General features: G+C 44.6%; 1 protein-coding gene across 1 annotated transcript in view; it reads right to left on the bottom strand.

The window, feature by feature from the left end:
- Positions 1 to 13040, bottom strand: part of LOC126455877 (protein Wnt-4-like) — a 154790-nt gene extending 141750 nt beyond the window's left edge. The window contains exon 1 of the mRNA XM_050091637.1: positions 12797 to 13040. Coding sequence (XP_049947594.1) covers positions 12797 to 13040 — 244 coding nt within the window. The remainder of the gene's footprint in view (positions 1 to 12796) is intronic.
- Between the last annotated feature and the right edge of the window lie 279 nt (positions 13041 to 13319).

Here is a 13319-nt window from a genome sequence, read left to right as displayed (position 1 = left end):
CACGCCTCCCGCGACACCCACATTCTCAACGTATTGTCCCGCACTACATTCGTAGTGCCCCCGCCCATTATACTCATTACTCGCGGCGCGTTGCCGATTTCCGTAAGAGTTCAGCCACTTGTTGTGCATCCGCACAGAAGAAGAAGATGGTCAAGTGGCCGATGAGCCTTAACTATTTATATACTAAGATGGTATCTGTTCTTTCGGACATAAGGCGTGCCAGAGATAAGTCCCTGCAGTCGCTACATCCTCTGAGTCCTCGGTGGCTCAGATGGATAGAGCGTCTGCCATGTAAGCAGGAGATGCCGGGTTCGAGTCCCGGTCGGGCACACATTTTCATCTGTCCCCGTTGACATCAGTCAACGCCTGTAAGCAGCTAAGGGTTCTAATTTCATTGTAATTTCATTCTAACGATCTGCTTGGTCACTGATGGACATGTCCGAAAGAACAGATACCATCTTAGTATATATATATATATAAAGAGATCCACTTGTATGAATATCAAGAGCTCAGATGGAAACCCAGTTCTAAACAAAGAAGGGAAAGCAGAACGGTGGAATGAGTATATAGAGGGTCTATACGAGGGCGATGTTCTTGAGGACAATATTATGGAAATGGAAGAGATTGTAGATGAAGATGAAATAGGAGATATGATACTGCGTGAAGAGTTTGACAGAGCACTGAAAGACCTAAGTCGAAACAAGGCCCCGGGAGTAGACAACATCAATTAGAACTACTGACAGCCTTGGGAGAGCCAGTCCTGACAAAACTCTACCATCTAGTGAGCAAGATGTATGAGACAGGCGAAATACCCTCACACTATAAGAAGTGTATAACAATTCCAATCCCAAAGAAAGCAGGTGTTGACAGATGTGAAAATTACCGAACTATCAGTTTAATAAGCCACGGCTGCAAAATACTAGCACAGAATTCTTTGCAGACGAATGGAAAAACTGGTAGAAGCCGACTTCGGGGAAGATCAGTTTGGATTCCGTAGAAATATTGGAACACGTGAGGCAATACTGACCCTACGACTTATCTTAGAAAATAGATTAAGGAAAGGCAAACCTACGTTTCTAGCATTTGTAGACTTAGAGAAAGCTTTTGACAATGTTGACTGGAATATTTTCTTTCAAATTCTGAAGGTGGCAGGGTAAGGGAGCGAAAGGCTATTTACAATTTGTACAGAAACCAGATGGCAGTTATAAGAGTCGAGGGGCACGAAAGGGAAGCACTGGTTGGGAAGGGAGTGAGACATGGTTGTATCCTATCCCCGATGTTATTCAATCTGTATATTGAGCAAGCAGTAAAGAGAACAAAAGAAAAATTCGGAGTACGAATTAATATCCATGAAGAAGAAATAAAAACTTTGAGGTTCGCCGATGACATTGAAATTCTCTCAGAGACAGGAAAGGACCTGGAAGAGAAGCTGAACGGAATGGACAGTGTCTTGAAAGGAGGATATAAGATGAACATCAACAAAAGCAAAAAGAGGATAATGGAATGTAGTCGAATTAAATCGGGTGATGCTGAGGGAATTAGATTAAGAAATGAGACGCTTAAAGTAGTAAAGGAGTTTTGCTATTTGGGGAGCTAAATAACTGATGATGGTCGAAGTAGAAAGGATATAAAATGTGGACTGACAATGGCAAGGAGAGCGTTTCTGAAGAAGAGAAATTTGTTAACATAGAGTATAGATTTAAGTGTCAGGAAGCCGTTTCTGAAAGTATTTGTAGGTATGGAGTGTAGCCATGTATGGAAGTGAAACATGGACGATAAATCGTTTGGACAAGAAGAGAATAGGAGCTTTCGAAATGTGGTGCTACAGAAGAATGCTGAAGATTAGATTGGTAGATCACATAACTAATGAGGAGGTATTGAATAGAATTGGAGAGAAGAGAAATTTGTGGGACAACTTGACTAGAAGAAGGGATCGGTTGGTAGGGCATATTCTGAGGCATCGAGGGATCACCAATTTACTATTGGAGGGCAGCGTAGAGGGTAAAAATCGTAGAGGGAGACCAAGAGATGAATACACTAAGCAGATTCAGAAGGATGTAGGTTGCAGTAGTTATTCAGAGATGAAGAGGCTTGCACAGGATAGAGTAGCATGGAGAGCTGCATCTAACCAATCTCTGGACTGAAGACCACAACAACAACAACAACGAAAAATCTATACCTGGAAGGCCGGCAGGAAATTGAACCGTCGTCCTCTCGAATTCCAGTCCAATGTGCTAACCACTGCGCTGCCTTTCTCGGAGGCATTTTACACTGGCAATCGAAACGTCGTCGGTTACGGGTACAGTCCTAGTCATTGTGTTAATTTTTGAATAAAAATCATCAGTAGTGGTATCCGAAGTCTTCATAGGTAAGGGCCACAGTCTTCTTAACGGCCTTGGCAGAGAGGGCGGGAGGGCACACTGAAGTGAGTTTGTGACGTTTGTACGGGCACTTATGACGAGATGAGATGTGTTGATATTTCTACAGATGATAGGACACTTCAGGTAGTGGACCTCGGGAAAGGCTGATCCAGAAGTAGAATACATCGACCTGTCCATTGCTGCCTGCGCCTTACAATTGAGAAAAGTGACTTTTTGCACTAACTCCCAAACCTCCAGATGTCAGACGCCAGTTGCTGATATCGGTCCCAATGACTGAATCAATAGAGTATCGACGAAATCACCGATTTAGTCCGTGCTACATGCTGTCGTCCAGTAGAGCATGCGTAAACTGTAATCAAAAGTAACGCGAGAACTATGGAGCACAGGAAAATCGCATCTGTGAATAATTGTGTTGATCTCGCGTTGGTGAGTTGGTAGATCGCAAGTTCATCATATCATAGGTCACGCGCTCAAACCCCGCTGATAACAACTTTTTTTTAACTGGTTACAGGTGAAACTGTCATATGGGAGAATATTTTCCTGATATATAAAGGGACTTCTCGGAGTTTGTAACAATGTTCTTTTGGCAGTCTGCTTTCGCTTCGTTAGTTGAAAGCAGCAAACCTATAGAGTACGTTTGTATGGATAGGTGTGGTGTTCCGACGGACATTCTGTCGAAGAAACAGTTTGGACAGGTGTTCATACTTCACGCCAATCTTAAAAGATCTTTGGAGGGAACATAGAACACTGTTCCCGCTGTCTACGTTTTGCTACAGAACAAAAAGCCAGAAATATACAATCTTTTTATTTGATTATTAAAACCAACTTCTTCGGAAGGAATCGTGCGTCTCTCATCCTGAAAATTGGTACTTGTCCAGTCAGCTAGAAGTTTGTTTATTAAATCAGAGGTTAGAGGTTGCAATTATTTTAAGCAATGCTTGAGCGAACACGTTTAGCATTGTGGCTTAGTACCTGTCTATAAAGAAAACAAAGCAATACACTGTATCAATGTGCTCAGCTCTGGCATATGTCCCCCTGGGAATGTTGGATGATGGTTGGTTGGCTGTCGATTCAGGAGAGCTCGTCTGAAAACCAAAAGCTTCAGAACTTTTACGACTCTTTCTAGACCAGTGACACGATAACAAGCATGCGCCAAGAGATATGTCGAATTGCAGTGGCAGCCGCCATAGCACTAACAACGTCTCTGAAGGCACTAATATCAAGAGTTCATCCAAATGTTTACGCATTTGTAAAAAATCTACGAGAAGGCGCCGAGTACCATGGTAACCAGTTAACCAGTTTGAACGATTAATTTTAAATTTCGATAGGAAAAGAAAAAGGAGTCAGAAATTAAGACTAACGAAACTGCTGCGAAGGCTTTAAAAAGAATTCAAATTGACAGCAGCTACGGACTATTCTCACTTGAGCGGCCTACACACAGAAATGGCAGCGAAGAAGAAAACGACACAACAACTGTAAATTGTAGAACTATTGAAGAGTGGTTTAGTGCACGTCATACTTGTTGGCAATGCTATAAATAAATTTAATACGAGACGAAATTAGACTACCTCTTCCTGGTTTTCTGTGGAAGCGTCACACACTCTCTAAATGTCTCATGCAATTTCTAAAATATTCGCTAATGAAGACCGACAACATTACATCAAAGGCATTGCATCTTTTAGGGAATCAGACGGCCGTAGTGGCGGAGCGGTTCTAGGCGCTTCAGTCCGCTGCTGCTACGGTCGCAGGTTCGAATCCTGCCTCGGGCATGGATGTGTGTGATATCCTTAGGTTAGTTAGGTTTAAGCTAAGTTGTAGGAGATTGATGACCTCAGATGTTAAGTCCCATTTGAACCACTTTAGGGAATCATTGCAGCGTGTTCCTCGAGAGATTCTTAGAATCAAAATCTGTATGAGCGGACACCGAATGGAAAAGCCGCTTAAGTGTCACTCTGGACAACCGTTCCAACCCCGACTGTGGCGTAGGGTATCCTGTTGCCCTTTGAGTAGGAAGTAGTAGACCTACCCGGTCAGGCTAAATAAGTAATAAATAGCAATAAATAAATAAGAGAATTGACCGTAAGTAGTATATTGTAATTTTTAATTGAAACTACGTTTTGAAGATTCTACAGTCATTGAGGATGAATGCACTCAGAGCTGTTTCGACAGGAATCTTCACCTATACTCAAAAAAAAAAAAAAAAAAAAAAAAAACTTTCAACTTACAATTAGTGAAATGGGAACCCATATCAATCCTTGTCATCAGATCTTTCAGCTGTTACTGGAAAGCAGCTATTTCGTTAACTAGCTCCGCTGTATCAGTATGTGTGCTACATTTGCCACCAAAATCAGTGTACCTGATTCCTCCACCGTCGCGTCTGACTCCAGTCCGCAGTCGGCAAAAATCTGAAGCCTTCCGTCAAATAACTATTTCCTTTAGCACCTGCTTGCCCATCTTTGAGACCCTACAGTACGGTAGCGAAGTAGCAGCAAGAAGATTGTTCAACGTGAGGAATCTGTGTAGGGGGCAGCTGTATGATTCAGGTGCAGTGTTAGCATCTAAACCACGTTAGCGATAGACGTCTATTCGATAATAGTCGTCCTTTATGATGCTACGTGGGTGAAATAACACTGTGCGAATAGTGTGCGTTTAGAGAAGTGGATAGCAAATAGGAACACCCGGGGTAAGGAGTGCTTATGCAACTCTTCATGTTAGTTTTTAAGCCCCTCTTTATATCTCGTTTTTTTTCGGTCAGTTTTTGCGCACCCTCTGTACCCATGCTCTTGTGTGTGTGTGTGAGTGTGTGTGTGAGAGAGAGAGAGAGAGAGAGAGAGAGAGAGAGAGCGAGACTTGAAGACTAGTACACGTTAACGTCATGTTGGCAGTGCAATCTTTCTGCAAAGACAAGACAAAAAATACAAAGCCACTAGCGCTCCTGGAAATAGATTTTGATGTCATGCCACTGTGGTTTCATTGTTGCCGGAATTAATTGCCGTCACTGAACGTATTGTAATGTTTTGTTTCTGAGGCTTGTGGGAATTAATTTAGTGACCGCGGTCAGCTTTTCGTAAACGTTCCCAGCCTAGTAGCGATGCAGTTTAATGTTTTGTTCGTAATACAGGCCGCTCTATTAGCTGAATGGTCAGCGCGTTGGAATGCCATGCACGGGGGCCTGGGTTCGATTCACGCCCGGGGAGGTGGATTTTCTCCCCTCAGGGACTGGGTGTCGTGCTGTCCTCATCATCATTTCATCCCTATTGTCGACACGCAGGTCGCCCAATGTGGCGCCGCAATCAATAAGACCTGCACTTGGCAGCCGAACTTCCCGACTGGGAACTCGCGGCCACTGACGCCACCCACCTATTTATTTCGTAATACGGGGCTCGAGGTTTTCCCTTAAGCTGTGCTATAGGAGACTTCCTGCCCTTACTGCTGACTGAGCTTGAGACATGGAGTGAAGTCAGTGGCTTCCTGTAAATGCTATCGTGTGAGCTGTATTTACTAGAAGGTCGGCCTATAGGCAGCAGTTAGCAGAGATTAGAGATTACTTGTAGATGGGGTAGGGACATATTTAAAAACCTACATCCTTATGATTCTAGTTTAATACGAGTAGTGCAAAAGACTTAACATGAACTTGAGAAAAACTAAGTTACGTAATTACTTTTTTGTTTGTTTACAGGTACACAATGAAATCCCGCGTCACAGAACCTTAGAACACCACTAGGGGACACAAAACAAAATTTCATTTCAAGAACGGCGACGAGGTGTTTTTCGAGTCGGACCGCTTCCTGAACAGTGAAAATGTTCTTTTCTACATCCCAAGTTTCAGGCAAGTAATTTGTCGTTGGGAAAATTGTGTCCTATTGAAGGCTGAGTCGGTAGAAAAAGACCAGCACCAGTACCAAGATTCATGCTCACATCTTCCTTCTTTCGAGGTGTCCGCAGTCCGTGGACTAGTGGCTAGCGTTACTGCCTGTAGATCACGTGGCCGAGCGGTTCTAGGCGCTTCAGTCTGGAATCGCGCGACCGCTATGGTCGCAGGTTCGAATCCTGCCTCGGGCATGGATGTGTGTGATGTCCTTTGGTTAGTTAGGTTTAAGTAGTTCTAACTTCTAGGGGACTGATGACCTCCGATGTTAAGTCCCATTGTGCTCAGACCCATTTTTGTGGATCACAGGGTCCCAGGTTCGATTCAGGGCTGGGTCGGGGATTTTCTCCACCTGGGGACTGCGTGTTTGTGTTGTCCTCATCATTTTATCATAATTCTGGAACGTGGCGAGACCTGACAGTGAAAAGATTGGGACTTTGTGCGGCCGCTGATACCGGCATAGTTGAGCACCCCTCCAACCAGATATCATCATCTTCTCTCCAGGTGATAATCATTTATTCGCAAAATATGTGTATTCAGATCTTCGCTCACGACGCTCTCCACCATCTGGACGGTGACTTCCGTAAAGTGGCGGCAGAGTCATCAGCTTTGAGTGTCACCTCCTCCCGCCTCCCAGTTTGTCCTATCCTTTTTAAGAGGGTGAGCATCGCGACCGGCAAAGTAGCTTGTAGCTGTCGGCAGAGCGGCTCTGCGCCTAGTGCCGTGGGAGTAAGGTACTGAAAACTGCTATTAGATAAGTAAGTAGTGATAATGAAGAGGGAGTTTAACGTAGAAGCGGGAGAATTCAGACACTAACCTTCACATTCAAATATTAGGCCTATGTGGAAATGTACTGGCGAACAGGGGTGGAGATACACGGACAAGAACAGCTCCATATCTAAATTTTAAAAATAGGAATTGATCATTCTTTGTCTAGGTCTGTGGTAAACCGCACAATAAATCATTTTCAGCTCAAACGATAAGTATGAAATTGACTGAAGGATGCAGGCCCTACTAACCAACGATGCAAACAAATTATACAGCGCCGGCCGCTATGGCCGAGCGTTTGGCGCTTCAGTCTGGAACAGCGCGACCGCTACGGTCGCAGGTTCGAATCCTGCCTCGGGCATGGATGTGTTATGTCCTTTGGTTAGTTAGGTTTGAGTAGTTCTGAGTTCTAGGGAACTGATGACCTCAGATGTTAAGTCCCATAGTGCTCAGAGCCATTTGAACCAAATCATACAGCGTGTCCCAGAAGAGGTGGTCAATAACCAGAGAAATGACAGGCGCGCTCATTTATAGCAGAGAACTTCCTATGGACATGAGCTTTGTTCGACGTCGTTTCTGTTACAGAACAGATTTAAAGTACTTGTTGATATGCGCAGTCATTGTAGAAGAACGAAAGACGGGACAGAATTACTCGCATGTTTTTGGAAATTCGTATGTTCAACAGCTTGAGGACGTTCTTTTATGCTTCGCGGACTGCAGTGTACTTCCAGAATGGCGGAGCCCCTCTACATTTGACCAGCCGTGTGAGGGTACATTTCAACTGGACGTACCGTAGTCGCTGGACTGCTCGTAGTAGTACAATTAACTGGCTGCCAACATCGCCTGACCTTGCACCATTAGATTTTTATTTATGGGGTAGGGTTGGATGAGGTCTCAGGTGTACAAAAGAAAGATGAATACGGGAGATGAAGTACGTGGTAGCATACTGGACGTTACTGAACTCAACTGGAAACGTACAAAGGCACTCAGCCAAGCGACGCAATGTGTCCTCCCAAAAGTGGACAAATGCTCTGAAGGTGACGATGGAAAATTAGAACATTTATTGTGAACGGTACAACGACTGTAATGTGACTTGTATGATAATGCTTCGAAATGAATATGTTACAATATGTACGTATTTTTCAACAGATACTTTGTAAAACGCATGTTGTTATATTTACTAACTGTTCTATATGTGTAAACGTAAAAATGTATTGAATTTTTTATTTAACGAAGAAATTCGCCAAACAGCTGTCAAACTGACAAGTTATTTTATTTTATTTTCGCTATCAGTTCCGGCAATTCAGTATGCCATCTTCAGGTCCCCTATGCACTTCTAAAAAAATGATCGATATTTGCATACTGAGGCCAAATGTTTCTGGATCAACAGAGACGTACGAGGTGTGGCTAGAAAAAAACCGGACTAGTACTGGTGAAACAATAAAACGAATGCAATAAGGCTAAAAGTCGCGTGGCCTGTCACGTGACTCTCGCTCCGCCTACTGCTCGAGTTTCATCTGCCTCGTGCACTCAGTCTGCCCGTGGCGTCTGTTTTAAGTAGTTGACGTTTTGTCTGTGCGTCGGAAAATGTTGAGTGTACAGAAAGAACAGCGTGTTAACATCAAATTTTGTTTCAAACTAGGAAAATCTGCAAGTGAAACGTTTGTAATGTTACAACAAGTGTACGGCGATGATTGTTTATCGCGAACACAAGTGTTTGAGTGGTTTAAACGATTTAAAGATGGCCGCGAAGACACCAGTGATGACACTCGCACTGGCAGACCATTGTCAGCAAAATCTGATGCAAACATTGAAAAAATCGGTAAACTTGTTCGACAAGATCGCCGTTTAACAATCAGAGCAGTGTCTGAGTTAACAGGAGTTGACAAGGAAAGTGTTAGGCAGATTCTTCATGAAAGTTTCAACATGAACAAAGTGTGTTCAAAAATGGTTCCAAAGTGTCTCACAATTGAACAGAAGGAACGCCGAAGAATGATTTGTTCTGACATCCTGGAAAATATTGAAAGTGATCCCACCTTCTTACAAAATGTTATTACTTGCGATGAATCGTGGTTTTTTACTTACGATCCCGAATCTAAACGCCAATCGATGCATTGGAAAACTCCTGGTTCTCCACGACAAAAAAAAGCACGAATGTCAAAATCGAAATTCAAGGCAATGATGATTGTTTTTTTTTTGACATCAAAGGGATTGTGCACATTGATTGGGTACCAGAGGGACAAACAGTGAATCAGCATTACTACATTAGCGTCCTGGCTACCCTACGTGAGCGAGTACGGAGAAAACGGAACGATTTGTGGAGAAAAAAGTCATGGATCCTTCACCAAGACAATGCCCCAGCTCACAGTGCGTTTTCAGTGAAGACGTTTTTGGCAAAACACAACATTCCCATCTTAGATCATCCACCCTACTCACCTGATTTGGCCCCCTGTGACTTTTTTCTTTTCCCTAAAGTCAAGTCAGCTTTGAAAGGAACTAGATTTGAGACTTGAAGCAGTAAAAGAAAAAGCGACGGAAGTAATGTATGGACTTACCGAAAATGATCTGCAGCATTGCTATGAACAGTGGAAAATTCGTATGGAGCGGTGTAGAGACCGAGGAGGAGAGTACATTGAAGGAGATAACATGAAATTGTAAATAATTGTAAATAAATGTTTTTTCCAGCATCAATCAGGTTTTTTTCTAGCCGCACCTCGTATTGAATTATACAGAAATTAAATAACAATCTAAATTAAACGTGTTCCATCCCAGAAACCATTCAGATAAGGACTGCTGGCGTAAGTTGTCGCCAGCACACCAGGCAGCAAATAGGCTGCGAGAAGATCGATAATAGACACGAGAGCAAGTGGGCCTGTCAGGAGAGAGGCCAACGACAGACTCGCAACTAACACGCCGCCAACGCCTTCTCGACTGCCAGTATTTACATCGGCGTCGCGGACCTGAGTCAGCGAGTCGAGTCATCAGTCGCAGCTAGCGGGAGTCGCAGTCGCAGTCGCAGTTAGCTAAGCTTCTAGCTCAGAGACAGGCAGCATCTAGCGATCACAGTAGTGTACATATCGGCACTTGTACTTTCCAGCAGTGAGGCCAACGTGGACATTACAGAAGAGCTTGTACCACAACACCTGGACTGTCTTAAGTAACTTCGTGTTCTTATGAATAAAGAACCCTGTTAATACATGCGAGCAGTTTTGTTAAAGAAGAGGATACCGGCTACCAAAGAGCAACCTCTCCTTGCTTCCCCTAGTACAAACCTACAGTGACAGCGAGACGACACAAAAGGAACATATGGCTCAAATGGTTCAAATGGCTTTGAGCACTATGGGACTTAACATGTGAGGTTTTTATTTAACAAAGTACTGCACTGTTATTTCTTCACTAGATTGTCGCACAGATGACAAAATCGTAGATACTGAAATAGATGACAGAGGGATAGAAAAACAATTAAAATCGCTCAAAAGAGGAAAGGCCGCTGGACCTGATGGAATACCAGTTCGATTTTACACAGAGTATGCGAAGAACCTTGCCACCCTTCTAGCAGCGGTATCTTAGGTCTCTAGAAGAGCGTAGCGTTCCAAAGGATTGGTAAAGGGCACAGGTCATCCCCGTTTTCAAGAAGGGACGTCGAACATATGTGCAGAACAATAGACCTAGATCTTTAACGTCGATCACTTGTAGAATTTTGGAACACGTATTATGTTCGAGTACAATGACTTTTCTGGAGATTAGAAATCTACTCTGTAGGAATCAGCATGGGTTTCGAAAAAGACGATCGTGTGAAACCCAGCTCGTGCTATTCGTCCACGAGACTCAGAGGGCCATAGACACGGGTTCCCAGGTAGATGCCGTGTTTCTTGACCTCCGCAAGGCGTTTGACACACTTCCCCACAGTCGTTTAATGAACAAAATAAGAGCATATGGACTGTCAGACCAATTGTGTGATTGGATTGAAGAGTTCCTAGAAGACAGAACGCAGCATGTCATTCTCAATGGAGAGAAGTCTTCCGAAGTAAGAGTGATTGCAGGTGTGCCGCAGGGGAGTGACGTAGGACCGTTGCTATTCACAATATACATAGACGACCTTGTGGTTAAAATCTGAAGTTCACAGAGGCTTTTTGCGGATGACGCTGTAGTATATCGAGAGGTTGTAACAATGTAAAACTACTGAAATTCAGGAGGATCTGCAACGAATTGACGCATGGTGCAGGGAATGGCAATTGAATCTCAATGTAGACAAGTGTAATGTGCTGCGAATACCTAGAAAGAAAGATCCTTTATCATTTAGCTTCAATATAGCAGGTCAGCAACTGGAAGCAGTTACTTCCATAAATTATCTTGGAGTAGGCATTAGGAGTGATTTAAAATGGAATTACCATATAAAATTAATCGTCGGTAAAGCAGACGCCAGACTGAGATTCATTGGAAGAATCCTAAGGAAATGCAATCCGAAAACAAAGGAAGTAGGTTAAAGTACACTTGTTCGCCCACTGCTTGAATACTGCTCACCGGTGTGGGGTCCGTATCAGATAGGGTTGATACAAGAGACAGAGAAGATCCAATGGAGAGCAGCGCGCTTCGTTACAGGATCACTTAGTAATCGCGAATGCGTTACGGAGATGATAGATAAACTCCAGTGGAAGACTCTGCAAGAGAGACGCTCAGTAGCTCGGTACGGGCTTTTGTTGAAGTTTCGAGAACATACCTTCACCGAGGAGTCAAGCAGTATATTGCTCCGTCCTACGTATATCTCTGGAAGAGACAGTGGCGATAAAATCATGGAGATTAGAGCCCACACAGAAGCATACTGACAATCTTCCTTTCCACGAACGATACAAGACTGGAATAGAATGGAGGACCGATAGAGGTACTCAGACTAACCTCCGCCACACACCGTCATGTGGCTTGTGGAGTATGGATGTAGATGGAGATGTAGATGTAGAGGAGGTCATCAGTCCCCTAGAATTTAGAACTACTTAAACGTAACTAACCTAAGGACATCACACATATCCATGCCCGAGACAGGATTCGAACCTACGACCTTAGCGGTCGCGCGGTTCCAGACTGAAGCGCCGCGAACCGCTCTGTCACAGCTGCCGGCGGACATATGGCCACATGAAGCTCTTTGCTTCTTTCTCCTGGGACGTTCTGTGTAAAATGTTTTAATACAATAATGGCTCTGAGTACTATGAGACTTAACATCGGAGGTCATCAGTCCCCTAGAACTTAGAACTACTTAAACCTAACTATCCTAAGGACACCACACACATCCATGCCCGAGGCAAGATTCGAACCTGCGACCATAGAAGTCGCTCGGCTCCGGACTGAAGCGCCTAGAACCGCTCGGCCACTGCGGCCGGTAATACAATAATAATATTGTCGGTGTACTGTGTTTATTATTATTAAAATCTGTGACACACGTAGCTGGTTAAAAGTGAGGGTGACGGCAAGTTATATTTGGAAGGGGGAGGGATAAGTACCGAACTGTGACAGTCCAGTTCCCCCCCCCCCCCCCCCCCTCTTCAGAACCGAAACCAACATCTCAGACCTGCGACGCTGTGTGCTATTTAGAAAGGGCAGTTATAGGAAACTTGAGGATTGGTGTACTGACCAGGTAAACGTCAAGGAGTTCGTGAGAGCTGGTTCTCTCTGGTGAAGCATCAAACCATACAGGTGCGCTGCTCTTTCTTTAGGTGGTGATCAGCTTTTTTTAGCAGTTAACTTTATTTTAGGATTTGTCCCGAGATGCACGACGTGTACGTACGCTTGGCGAAGACGGACTGTCCGGCTATGGTGAGGGAGCAGTTCCAGCGGTCGTATCGGAAGGCGGCGCGGCAGCCGTCGAGCGCTCGTCCGCGGGCCTCCAGCAGCACGGCGGGCAGCGCCGGCTCGCGGCGGCACAGCGAGGCCTGCCGGCGCGTCGCGGGCGGCGCCGGCCAGGGGCAGCGCCCGCGGGCGGCGGGGGCGGCGTCCACCTGCTGCTGCTGCTGCTGCCGGCCGCTCAGCATCGCCCGCACCGTGCGCGCCGTCGCAGACCTCCTGCCGGCACGCGTCGCTGCGCTTTCGTAACGAGCTGACAACTGGCCTCAGCCTCTTTGGACAGAGCTTAATGTTAGGAAATGGGTGGCTATCACATTGTTCTTGTCAGGCAATGCAGAACTGGATACCTAGACAACCTCTACTTCATATCATAATGAAACTCGTCATTGTGTCACACTCATTTCATTGTGGAATATAGACTACCATTCTAATGTAGAACAAGATCCAACAGTATACAGGGTGAAAAG

Source organism: Schistocerca serialis, chromosome 2 (genome assembly GCF_023864345.2).
Source record: "Schistocerca serialis cubense isolate TAMUIC-IGC-003099 chromosome 2, iqSchSeri2.2, whole genome shotgun sequence".
Classification (NCBI taxonomy): Eukaryota; Metazoa; Arthropoda; class Insecta; order Orthoptera; family Acrididae; genus Schistocerca; species Schistocerca serialis.
Note: the sequence above shows the minus strand (reverse complement) of the source record. Positions and strands in the feature narration are given on the sequence as shown.